The 13,612-nt window shown below is 37.9% G+C and overlaps 1 protein-coding gene across 10 annotated transcripts in view; it reads right to left on the bottom strand.

Moving 5' to 3' along the window:
* LARP4B (La ribonucleoprotein 4B) overlaps window positions 1-13,612 on the bottom strand; it is a 57,306-nt gene that overhangs the window by 28,965 nt on the left and 14,729 nt on the right. For 3 of the 10 annotated variants that reach the window (XM_051812915.1, XM_051812916.1, XM_051812917.1), the window contains exons 2-3: window positions 8,960-9,094; window positions 8-133 (exon numbers count right to left, since the gene is read on the bottom strand). In XM_051812915.1, coding sequence (XP_051668875.1) covers window positions 8-133; window positions 8,960-9,040 — 207 coding nt within the window. In that variant the 5' untranslated portion in view covers window positions 9,041-9,094. Of the gene's footprint in view, window positions 1-7; window positions 2,083-8,959; window positions 9,095-13,612 lie in introns of those variants that run through there. The other 7 variants (XM_051812919.1, XM_051812920.1, XM_051812918.1 and 4 more) reach the window with 6 other exon arrangements.

Genomic DNA, 13,612 nt, shown 5'->3' with positions numbered 1-13,612 from the left:
CACTTACCCACGGGCTACTTCTGCTCAAGTTACCAGCTTCCTCAGTCAAGTCATCAGTGACATGCTCACAGACACCTTCCTCTGTGCCACCATGGTCTGCAGCTTCAGCCGATGTCTTGATTTCACTGCAGCCCTTAATTTGAGTTTGAAAATCAGAACTTTCCTCCAAGTTTTTGTGCATTTCAGTCGTATTCAAAGCTTCACAGCTATGCAAAATTGTACCTGTGCATTTCTCTCCATCTTTCAAGGACTCTTCAAAACTGCTGTGATGTTCACTACACTCTGGTGCAAACATTTGGCTATCACCATCAGTTCTTTCAAGTGTTTTCTTTTCCACATTTGAGTTTACTTCACTTTCTGGCTCTAGAAAGTAGACTTTTTCAGCAAGTTTTTCTACATTGTCCATTTCACATAACTCTAGTGATAATTTAAAGTTACCCCTCATGTTCTCTGCCATCTGTTTAGTATTTGTTTGCTCTACAACACTTGAGGGACGCCCACTTAAACCAAGTGGTACAATATCAGAATGATTACTTCCCTCAGTTTTTCCTGAATTACATACTCCATTTTCTAACAAGACACTGGAAATACAATCACTGTGTTTCACCTTTTCTGAGTTAGGGCTGTAGTGGTCCTTTTCAGCAGCATCCACAGGCTTCACAGAATTACAAGCTGCATGGAGTGATTCATTCCAACTGACAGCACTACCTATGGAATACACCTCCTCTTGCTGATTCTCAGGGATGATTTCATCAGATACTTTTGCTCTTAAGACATTTGTTACTGTATTGTCAGTATTTAACTTATGCACCTGACACCTGTTAGTCAGTAAGTTATCAAAAGATTGGATGTCTATGCTACAATATTTGCTTGTGTCCTTTTTCTGCATGTTTGGCCTATCCTCTTTTTTATACTCAAACAGTTCTTCCTGTGAATTAAACTTAGCTTCCACTTGTGCCAATCGCTGCACTGGAAATTCCTTCCCAGTGTCTAGAGGTCGTGCCATGCTGCACATTCCTTCATCAGTAACAGCTGAGTTATCTATGTCTGCTCCAGTCTCTTCATGCACAGTAGCTGGCACCTCTTTGTCCCCTGTCAGATCTTCGGCATCTACAACACAAATACTGTAAAACTCCCTGTCTTTCACATTTTGACTGTTGTCTACATCAAGATAGGAAAGTGTTGGAGGCACCTCTCTATATGAACTTGAAACTTTCTGTAGGCTGTCACTCTTGCTGTCTTTAACGTTTACTGTTGTTTCATTTTGCCTTGAATGGTCACACGTCACTGCATAATCCTCCAGAAAATTTCTATTTAAGGAAATTTCACTCTGTAACCCTTTGTCCAGGATGTCTGGTACACGTGAATTCGAAATATGATCAAATAAGCAATGCTCTTGTACAGCTACATTTTCATTATTAATATTACTATTAATGTTTTCTATATTGTTCATGTGCTGATCATCGCTATTAGATTTTTTAGGTGCTCTTTTTTTAATAACCCTGTCTTTCCTTTCTTCACTTTTCTGCAGATTTCCATACGTACCAGAGACTTTCAAGAGGTGACTAAAGGAATTAAAGAAGCTAAAAGGTCTGTCATACGTTCTCCTCGAGCTCTCATGGGGAGTATTCCCCATGCTTTTATATGATGGATATTTCCCTTTTCTACCCAAAAAGCCAGATTTAGAATTTGACGCTGCGCAATCATCGCTACAAACGCATTCACTGCCGACTGTCGCAGCCGCCCCGTTAACTGTCCTTCCCACTGTATGCAGATCCTGGCTTTTCACAGTTCCAAAAATTGAAGATAAAGTTTTACTTATCCTTGACTCTGGTGCTTCCTCTTCCACAGATTTTTGTAACAAGCTGGTTTTCTCCTCACTCGTGCTGTTACTCAATTCTTTACTGAAGCAGCAGCCCATGTTTAATAAGTAGTGTCAGAGGGTCTTCTCATTGCAAATCACCTTCCTCTTACACTAAACTAACTTTCTATGGCTACTGAGGAGACAAGCCAACACCCAACTGCCAAAAATAGCACACTTTAAAACCATGCAGGGGTTTCATATGTCATTGCCACTCAAAGTCCAAATCCCAGTTGCTGAGCAATGTTTCAGTATTTCATCATATGCACTGTAACATTCAAGTCAAATAATTCTAATGAGATTACAGTCTGTTTACACGTATTACCAAGTCTTATGAACTTCTACTGTTTAATTTCCTGGAGAGTTTCATTCGTCCAAATCACTAAAATATTTAAATGACATCTTTCACAATGTCCATGTGTGCCAGAAACTACCTGCCTTCATATTTAACCTAACTCCCACTTCCTATACAAGGATAAACGCATTCTGGCTTCACATGTTTAAATCTCATGTCTAAATCAAACCCATTTTGGACCATTTTCTCCTTCTCCTCCCTTCCCCCAAAGCTGAACCTACACCACAATTACTTCTTTAGGAAAAACAGGCTAAAGATAGATAAGACCTCATGTATTCCATTGAGCAGTCATTGTACATTATCAGAAGCTAATTCTGTTCCAAGACTTTTTTTTTTAATTGGTTATCTGCATGAAAAAAAAAAAAAACAAACCATAATCCCTCAGTGACTTATAGCACTGGAGGGGGCCTCAAGATCATTTAGGCACCTCACGGTACTGTGGCAGGATTAATTATAGTTAACCTCCAAAAAATTTGTGTATCCTTTTAAAAAAACCCTCAAAAATATTTAAAATTATTGACTAAATGCTACTCCTCTTCCAGAGAAGTCTGTCCCCAGTATAAGTTTTCACTCATGTACATAAACAGACTTCCTTCTGACCTTATGACAACTAAAGCATTTTTAGACATACGTATTTACATACTGAAATATTTCTATTACTTTAAGTCTTTTTAGTTGCTAAAAAAAGTGGTTCTGCTTCTTCAAAAAGAAAAAACCCAATAAAAAAGCTGAAAATACTCAGCAACCTTTTTCTGCTGTAAATGGAGTTGTTCTTTTTTGCCTTTACATTATCTCGCATCACTCAGACCTTCTCTCAAATTCACTGCTATTATTTCAAATTTGGACCTTATTCTTCAGAGCCTGCAGACTGTACAACTACAGCACCACTCTACTCTGTTACTTAAAAGATATTGAAAACACAGAATTCTGAGTGTAAGACACGATAGACCCTTAAACTCTATTTCAAATGTTCTTTCAGATGTACATTGAATTCAGTGCTATTTTTCCACTGGTTGTGCACCTTAAGGCAACTAATACTCCACTAACTGTGGCCACAGAGGAATATTGCTGAATTGGCTAGAAAATACATGCCCCCCTCAGCACAGTCGGCTTCGAAATTGCCAAGTAAGAGCAGAGGAAGACTATCCTGCCACCCCCAGCTTATCCAATGCATGAAGCCTGAAAGTGCCTGCAGCTACACTGTTCCTAAGGATAGGAAGTTTGATGCATCATTGCTGCCATCTGCTGCATTTTTTTTAATTCTCCCATGGGACAAACTTATTCAACATGCTTCAATCTAGACTTAAAACTATGCCAAGTCACTCCTCTCTTTAGCATTCCCTGGAACCAAGAACAGGGAAAGGGGGAGGGAGTTACTTATAATAGTTTTTTTTTTAAGAAATGCCATGAGCAAACAATTTAACTGTTTTTAATGTCAGCTTAAAGTCACAGTAATACTTACAAAGTTCACAGCTATTCACAAAACTCCTTCATCAGGTAAAGAAATAGCAAGATTTTTCCCTTTGTGATTTAACTAACTTGTGCTTTCCAGAGAGGAACTAAGTGTCTTTAAGAGACGGACCAGGGCAAAGTCCACTTCTCCAGTGCCTTAACAACCACTTCTGCTATCAACTAATGGGGAAAAAAATGGGTGAAGCAGTTCAAGCAAGCAGAAACTTCTTCCAGTTTTCCCATACCCTTCTCATGTGCAAAGGTACATTTTGTTCTTGTTTCTTCGGTTTTATCTAAGAGTTCCAGGGATAATTTCTATTTTTAAGGACCTATAGTACACATTCATGAAGTCACATTCCTCAATGCTGTTTATTGTGGGATCACTTTACAGAAAAAGAAAAAAAATAAGACCAAAAAAAAAAAAAAAAGACAAGATGAATTTAAACAGAAAATGCCACACTTGTTACACTACATCATTCGAGGCTGCTTGTTTAACTTCCAAGACTCCTTAAATCTTAAAAACCTTCTGGCTATGCTATAGACTGCCACCTGACTTGAAAAGCACTTAACAGAGCTTGTGCTCAGCCACTTCAGAGTGCAGCTCAGCTGGGGAGTAGGTTTTGTTTATTTTGTTGGGTTTTTTACCCTTTATACATGCATATTTTAGCTCTGGTATATTTCTCCTCTACTCAAAGCCTAAACAGCTTTTCCCTCCCCATGAAACAAAAAGTGTTCTGAAGCACCACTTTCATAACCTGAACAATTACCTTTTTTTTAATAGGTATTTAGTCCTATGTCCTGCACACACCTATGCAGAAGGCAAGAAGCCAACATGTTTATTAACAGGAGTATACCTACCTATCTACTTTAATTTCTCCATGTACCTATTCTTTGCAAAGGAATAAGGATTTATCCTTACAGTCTTATAGGCCTAAGTTTTAAAATACAATCTTAAGTTACAGTAGCACAAGTCAAAACAGTCCTTACAACTTTCGGACATCTAACTTCCTTTATTCTTTTTCCATAATAAATTCATGCAATTGTAACAAGTCCTGAAGAAACAGTGATTATGTTATACTCCTAGGTCATACTTGATGTCATGCCCAGCACCAGTTAAGGGAACAGAGAAGAGCAGCATCACAATAGATGTCAAAATGTCACTACTGCAGGTTTTTGGAAACAGCTGGTCAAATTGCTTAACTTTCCCTCCAATATATATCAGGGTTAACGGATTGCCAAGAGTTGAAATACGTGTTTCGTAGATTAAAACAATGAAATATAGGCATTAGACATTATCTACAGGTGCAAAACCATTCAGCACTTTTCTTATGGCCTCAATCTACAATACCATGAGAGAAAGGGCAAACACTGACCTGTATTGATCCTTCAGGATGCTGACACCATATATGTCCAGTTTAACGTCTAATCGTCCCATTTCTTGTTTAAAGCTATTCATGATCTCTTGAATTATTAAATACCACCTACTTGTTATAGAAACTGCTACTTTACTCTTAATTGGCAGATGCTGCATGTAATACTGTGTATTGCCAAGTGATTTGAGGATTATATGTTATAGTGAATTTTCACTGAACTGTTACACATGCTCCTCTATTAAATTAGTAAAATCTAATTTCCTCAATTCCTTTTTATTCTGAGGCTTATCCTTGAATGGGTTGCAAAAGGATTTTTGAACACCATAACCCAGCAGCTCTAAGCCTGAGACATCCTTTTATAGTATCTCCTAAGAAAAACATTTTTGGGAAGTACAATTAAGCGTCATCTTTCGTTAATTTCTAGTTATTTTTCTTGTGCTTCGAACAAACAACATGACTGAACTTGAATTTACAGTACCTATAAGTGTTGACATAAACCAGTGTACCACACTGACTTGAATTCCCACTAACAGAAACCCATGGCAGCACCTGATAATTATTCACCTAGGGAAAGAATAGGTGATGCTGATATTGCAACCAGGCAGCAAGTTCAAATGGCCTCACTGTAATATCCTCCACTGGAACACACCAACATTTGCAGAAACTGTTGTTGCTTGAGGACAAGAATCCCACCTAGAGTTATTTTCAAACTTCCAGATCAGGTCTTCAATTCAGCCAATCAAGGAATAAAAATTCTTTGGTACTTGGAAAAATGTGAACATGGCAGAGGAAGAGTTTAGGATCAATAAGCAAGGAAAAAGACTATCTGTGCCTTTAGCATCAAAGGTTAGTTAAGTCCTGTCTGGCAGAGACAGGTCATACAAGCTACCTCCACCATGGCATTGGGTCTTGGCCTCTTCCCTCAAAGTAACCTCTAATTTCTAGCAGGAAAGTGTTATTATCAAAAAGGAAACACAGAAGTGAATTAAAACAGAGCGAAACACTTCTTAAACGCTGACCTTCCTGGGTCCAGCCTCACAAGCACTTTCTCTGAAAGAGTACCTCTCAATCAGGATACAAAGAATCCCTTGACAGACCTCACCTGAAGTGACAAAGCCTACCTTTGGGTTATAGAAGTTGAAAAAACTAGCATATTTAACTCTCAAATTTATCAAAGCTATGAATCCGCTAGTATCCTCTAAATTATGTACCTCCAACGTGTAAGTCTAAGCTTCTACTGATTAGAAATCTATGAGGATCCTCAAGTTGCCAATTTCTTTCAAATTACTTGTGTGCAAAACCATCAAAATTCTGCTGTTAAATACTACTAAAATCAGCCAAACTCAAGATTTATTGTTAGAAACGAACCATACTAGGCTTGCAATCAACCTACATTATGCACTAAACAGCATATAGTTTTATAGCTACTTCAAGGCAGAAAAGACTTTGCCTCCCTCACTATAAGATTAAAACTTTGAAAATTATTAGTAAACAAGCGACCTCTGTATCTTTAACATCAGCTACACCAGTAAGTGACCTCTGTATCTTTAACATCAGCTACACCAGTAAGTGATTTCTGAAAGGGTTCCATACATCAAAACTTGGGATCTTTAATCAAAAACTTTACAACATCAAAACTTTATTTTAATCACTACTGAGTGCCTGTTCAGCATCACTCACACTAGAACATGTGTTCAGTTTTGTTCCAGCCAAACAGAATGAAAAAAGTCATAATTAGAAAAAATTATTTATTATTAACAGATAAAACAAAAAATACTTTATATAACCACTTCAGATAAAGACTAGGATACTAGTTATTTTTTCTGGATCTCCGGAGGTGCATCAAAATTTCCCCCAGAAATTCTACAACTTTTGTCCTGAACTGCCACAAAAGCATTCGGACTAGAGATCAAGAGATCCCAGTAGAGCAGCATAGTCAAAACAACTAGAGAACATTTCAGCACATTTCTTATAAAGTGTATTATTAAAAAAAAAAAAAAAAAAAAAAAAAAAAGACTCCTAGAAATCTCTGTAGGTACCACCACAGTACAGTCCCATATCAAATACACATTGAAGCAGGGATTGTCACAAACATGCATCCATGCCTTTATGCAGTCCAGCCCTCTGATCTCAAAATAATTAAGACACAAGAAACAGCAGGTGAATTTCACTTCACCTGAAGCAGGTACTTGCTAAAGGAAATAAGAGTCGGGATTCCAGAAGTTTTTCTCCTGCCTACCATCTATGGAAAGATGAAAGTGTCTTAATGATTTTAGTTTGCTAATTTCTTCTTGCACTCTGAAGTTTTTCTCCAACTACAGCTTTGTTCCCAAAACTTGCAAGTGAGTCCTGAAGTACTGGCAAAACTAACTCAAGTAAAGATAATAGCATTGCCGAAGAGACCTTTTTAAAAACACCACTTTTAACAGTATATATTGGTAACGATGCTCATACAACAGAATGACCTTCTGATGCTGTGCATAGAAGAGTGTGATACAGCCTAAAAAAAACTTAATAAGCTACAGATCTCATCTTTTTCAGATATTCATCCAAGGAAAAGCTTTAATCACAAAAGAAGTAGTTATTTGAAATGTACCACTATAGCACTGTGGATACATTCCAAGATATCTAAATTGACATCGGCCTTCCCTACTAAGGAAGAGAACAGTAAGGTCTTCTGAAATTTCTCCAAATAAGCAGGAAAGAACAGAAATTAAGATTTAGATCCAAGTTTCCATGTAGTTTCATAAAATCTAGTATGTCAAATTAAAAGAGCTAGCACCCACATGAAGACTAATCAGATTGCCTTTAATACTAATGCACCTGTTGAAATGCACTGACAGTTCCAAGCTTTTGAAGCAAATCTGCAAGCACCTCTGATTCAAGTTTACACACTGGTTTCTTGGAATTAATGGCCTGAGTAAAGGGGGGAAAAAAAGCAAATCACAAAAGCTAATTTTCAGAAGTACGGCACAAAATCAGGTTGAATTTTTTTTCCTCCAGTGTGAAACAGTCAAAATTCACATCTGAGAAATGTCAAACAGAGCAGAAGGGAACTCGGAATGAAAAAAAAATGGGGAGAGGAACAAGCCAGAAGTCCACCAGCTTGTTTAGCAAAGAAAAGTACAAGTTTAGAGTGTTTTTCAAAATGCTCCTTAGTGCTTGCTGCAAGGTAGCAGCAAAGTTTGAAGCAGGCAGAATCTGCTGCTCAGCACAGCACAAGGGAAGTGCCTGGCAGAACACACACTGAAACCAAACTCTTCAACGTCCCAAGAGGAAACATTCCTCCCAACAAAGATGCAAATATAAACACATTTGAATACAAATCAAGTACTCAGTCTTCTTGAAGATGGATGTAACATTTACTACAACCTATATATACACAGTACAATCCACTGTATGATCTGCCAAAACCATACAGCAACTTCCTGGATCCTGTACAGTAGCACAGAAACAGCAGCAGGGGCCATTTGGTAGAACTGACTGAGCAAAATTCCTGTTACAGATTGCTATTTCCTATTTGTATGGGTTTGTACATTTTTCAATTACACATACACATCAAGTGCATTTCCTGCATTTTCCTCACATGTTAATGTGTGAGCATGAGCCTAAAGACTGGTAATACAATTCTTGCATAGCCTGAAAAAGCCCTGTACCTTAAATGAGTGCAAACTGCCGTAATTTGCAGTTTATTTAAATCCCCATAGAGCTGAAGGAAAGTGAAGCTGAAACTCCTACTTGATTTGGAGAATTAGGCACCTCCAACAGCTCTGTTCTAGCTGGTTAATGCTGCAATGCTGTCTGTCAGGCAACTGTATTCTAAAATGTTCTGACCTACAATTTTGATTAAGGCATAGTAAAAGAAAAAATGTTTCATACAACACTTATACCAGGGGAACATGTAATTATAATACTTACTAGATGAGAACCGTCCTTAACTTCTTGTACTTGCTGCACCTGCGGTTCAGCCACAACTTTAGTGTCCTGATCAGAAGTCATGAGCTGTCTGCTTTTTGGCTGCTCAGAGAGAACTTTACTGGTCACCTTTGTAAGCTGCGGAAATAGGAAGACAAAAGATTCTGTAAGTGGTTGTTGAAATTCCCAAGAACCCACAGCCATTCCAGACACGCTATGCTGATTCAGACTGAAGGTCCAAAGAACTTCCACACAATATGGTCAGGATTACACATCCAGAGAAAATATTACAGCAGAAGATGAGGATACACTGAGCTCCCAGTCACTGGCTGCCTTGAGAATGCAGATGAACACTGGCTACAGCACTGGGCAGGGAAATTCCACTGGGAAACTTTCTCTTGATTCTCACCTTAATTATCGAGACTGGATTTCAAACCGTGACTTCTTCATACCACCTGACAGACTCCACTCACTAAGAAGCATTTAGTCACAAACCAACCTTTGTCTTCTATAACTACTCTGATGGTCACTTTATCTTTGCAACATTTAAGAAGCATGTTACAACAGTTCTGCTCGATTAGTAACACTCAACCAGTTGTTCTGCTCTGTCATCACAAAATGTTATTTTATTTGATTAGACAAGTAAAAATCTGAGTAAAGTTGAAAGTCTAGTGACTTTGCTTTGAAATTTGATGCTACTGTTTAATGCTGTTATTTTTAAAAAAAGGTATTTAAAAAACAACAAAAGTTAATTTAAAGTGTGAAGTCTCAAAGTAATACAGGTGTGTAAAAATCAGGCTTTTTTAAAATTATTTTTTTCATGATATGCCTTTTTAGTTTCTTATTCACATGGAAATTCCAGTACTGCATCTCTAACAATGTATGAGAGAAATTTATTGCCTTCATGTTGGTGACATCAAACTCCTCACAAGCTCCTTAAAAAAAAAAAAATAAAAAAAAAATTACAGATTTGCAGCACATGGAAGTTAATAGTATTGTTCCATTCTTTAACAACATAAGTTCCTTTTAGGCTACCTTGACTCCAAAAACTGGTGTTAAGAAGTATTTTTTTCAGTCTATGGTATTATGGCCTTCCATGGAATGTCCTTTATACGATATTTTGAAATGGACAAAAGCAAAAGCCTTTCATACAACTGACTAAATACATAACAAAATTTTCAAGTAAAATTATGACATTCCCGTATGAACTGATTCAAGCACCTGTATTATGGGATTATGCAAAAGATATTTTGTACATATAGTTGAAGAAACAAATATACTGACACCCCCAAGAGGATGAACCATTCAGCTTAGATGAACAGTTGCTTATCACTTCATGCTATTGACGTAAAGTCAGCATGAAAAATACGTTTCAAAAGAAACACATGCACTGTGTCACTGTTACATTGCCAGAAGTTTCTTTTCCTAACACTCTAACTCTCAGCTTGGAATAGAAACTACTTAAATAAGGAAGAAATGGCACAGACAAAAAACCACACAAAAGTGAAATTAAAAAAAATTATGCTATTCCTCACATACAGCGTAACACACACATAAACATACCCACAGTTTACATAGTAGAAAGTCTGGAACTCATTCAAGTTGTTTGTATTTTATAAAATGACAAAAAACCATCCTCAGGAGGAAAGCAGTTTTCCAAAAGCAAGTATTAAATAGTCAAGACTCCATATTGGTCAAAGCCATGCATGGGAAGATGTAGGCACATGAACACTACAGAAGGTGTCTAAACTTCTTAGAGAACACTTCTGTTAATATTCTTCAAAGGAATTGTGTTTAGTATTTCAAAATTATGCATTAATTTTCCTTTCTAAAAAGAGTACAAAGACTCCTTAATCATTTTGTGTTTGTTGTATATAACCTCCGTTGCTGATCATACTAACCTTGAGCATACACCATTAGTCCAGATTCACAAGCTAAAGTCTACTTTACAGGAAGACAAATGTATTTCAGTGAGCAATGATGTTATCTACTCAGCATTTTGATCCCCAAATCAATGCCAAGGTACTTCTTTGCATCCTTCTGTCACCTGCTTATTTCACATATTCCAACTCCCTTCTAGGATCAGCCTGTCATGCTGCAATGTCTCCCATCTGCTGATATATAGTGTTAGCATCAGAACTTTGTTATTCTACGCATAAATAGAAAGAAAACAGCTAAGATCATGTGAGTCTATCAAAAAAGAGTAAAGTTCCACTACACATACGTCCTTTAAAGCATTTGTTGACTGGTCATCAGGCACAAAATACTGAGCTAAATCATTAATTTCAGCTGAGGGTAGACAACTTGTTAGCCAGCTTGATAACACATGACTGCCATGTGCACATTGCAACTTCAGATTTCTTGGGCAAGCCAACAGCAATTAGAGCAGTGTATCACTCTACTGCTTTTCAGAAGTTCCTTAGATGAGATTATGCAAGATGCTTACCACAGGCCAGGTGTAGACTGAAGCTCTACGTAACTTTGTTTGCATTACTCAAACTAATAATTATATTATCATTAGATACACAGATTTGTTGTGATACACACAACACTAAACCCACCCACCTTGTAAACAAATTATTTTTAATAAATACATAGGTTTGACATTGTAATTAAGTTCAATTTTTATCATTTAGGATCAAAATGGCTCTCAAAACAAGGGAGATATTATAATTTGTTTGAAGAAGATACAGCCTGCCTTCCAACTCCCGTGATTTTAACAACAATCAGCTATTGCCTTTCTGCAAATGGATAAGCCACGTGGAAAGATCCCCCACAAAGGAAGAGCTTCCTTTGCAATTTTCTTCACTTAGTACTATCACACTACTACGAGCCCCCAGGATGTCAACTGCTCTGCTGCAAAATCCCATCAATTGTGATGTACTTCAAAATGACTCCATGTGCAGGGCTGATCTGGAAAGTTAAAGCGATGAATTTTTCTACTGTAGAGCTGCCACTAACTAGACTCCTAAAGAACAAAACATACATGACTACAGACTCCCATGACTATCATGTTAGAGAATACAGTGTTTGTGGAAAAAGGCAGTGTTACTTCAGAGAGAGAAACAATAAAAATCATGGAATATTAAAGGCTCTTCACAGGATATGTTTTAGCATGCTTTTCACGTATTGATATATATCTTCATATAAAAGCTTATTTACACAAACCACAATCAATAGCCAGTAGTTCTAGAAACTACAGATAAGGATTGATGGTTTGGAAGAGTTTATCCTCTTTTGATGCTAGTCTAATAGCCAAATTAGTGAGCAAGTTAAATGGGGCATTTCAATGCAGCAATAAAAATTATCATAGGCCGAAGAGTTAACTTGCCCATGGCTTTAACAGATACACTGAACTGCTGACTGATAAACCATATCTTTGCATAAATACATGTTGCTGCAATAAGTAGGAGACATTCAAGAGAAAAATGCAAGTTGGCAAACCCGTTAGGGATAGAGATAGCACTACCTACAGCAGAACACCGAGCTATCAGAATCAGACGGCAATTTTTTCTTTCATAGAATCACAGAATAGCTTTTTAACTGGAAGGGACCTTCTAAAGTTCATCTAGTTCAATTCCTCTGCAATGAGCAGAGACATCTTCAACTAGATTGTTCCTCAGAGCCCCATCCAACCTGAATTTGAATGTTTCCAGGGATGAGGCAACCACCACCTCTCTGGGCAATCCTCAGTGTAAAAACCCTCTTCCTTATATCTAATCTGAATCAACCCTCCTTCAGTTTAAAACCATTACCCCTTGTCCTACCACTACATGCCCTGGTAAAAAGCCCCATTCAAGTACCAGAAGGCCGCATTGAGCTCTCCCTGGAACCTTCTCTTTCCAAGCTGAACAACTCCAATGCTCTCAGCCTTTCCTCATAGGAAAGACGTTCAATCCCTCTAACCATCTTCGTGGCCTCCTCTGGACTCATCTCAAGGTCTATGTCCTTCCTGGGCTAAGGATCCCAGAGCTGGAAGCAGCACTCCAGGTGGGATCTCACCAGAGTGGAGCAGAGGGGCAGAATCCCCTCCCTGGACCTGCTGGCCACACTGTTGGGCATGCAGCCCAAGATACAGCAACTCTCTGTGCTACCAGTGCACACTGCTGAGTCATGTCCAGCCTCTCACCCCTGAGCACCCCCAGTCCTTCTCAGCAGGGCTGCTCTCAATCCCTTCATCCCCCAGCCTGTGGTGATACTGGAAGTTGCCTCAACCCAGGTGCAGGACCTTGTGCTGGGTTTTGCTGAACTTCATTAAGTTCCCACAGGCCCATTAATGCAAGTTATTAAAATAAGAAAAACCCACAAGAAAAACCTTCAGAGACACACAATCTCTTAAATAAGCTGTTAAACAGTATTTCTACTCTATAGTTAGCAGTTTCACAAAAATATCTGTCTTCAACAAATTATGTCCACACACAGTCTACAGAATGGACTGCATTTAGAACTGATTTAGAAGCAACTAGTTATAATTTTGTAAATTATATATTTTATACTTTTATACATTTGTAATAATTTCAAGTCTGTAAAGGCACTTAATAAATCATTATGCTTCCTGCTGGTTTGCCATTTGGTCATTGCAGATTAATGAGTCAAGTTCAGCAATGTGAGAGTAAGTCTACTCTCGACATATCTAGAGACATTCAAATACTTATT

Source organism: Manacus candei, unplaced genomic scaffold, assembly GCF_025592945.1.
Source record: "Manacus candei isolate 608988 ecotype Guabito, Panama unplaced genomic scaffold, ASM2559294v1 h1tg000089l, whole genome shotgun sequence".
In the NCBI taxonomy this organism is placed as follows: domain Eukaryota; kingdom Metazoa; phylum Chordata; class Aves; order Passeriformes; family Pipridae; genus Manacus; species Manacus candei.
Note: the sequence above shows the minus strand (reverse complement) of the source record. Positions and strands in the feature narration are given on the sequence as shown.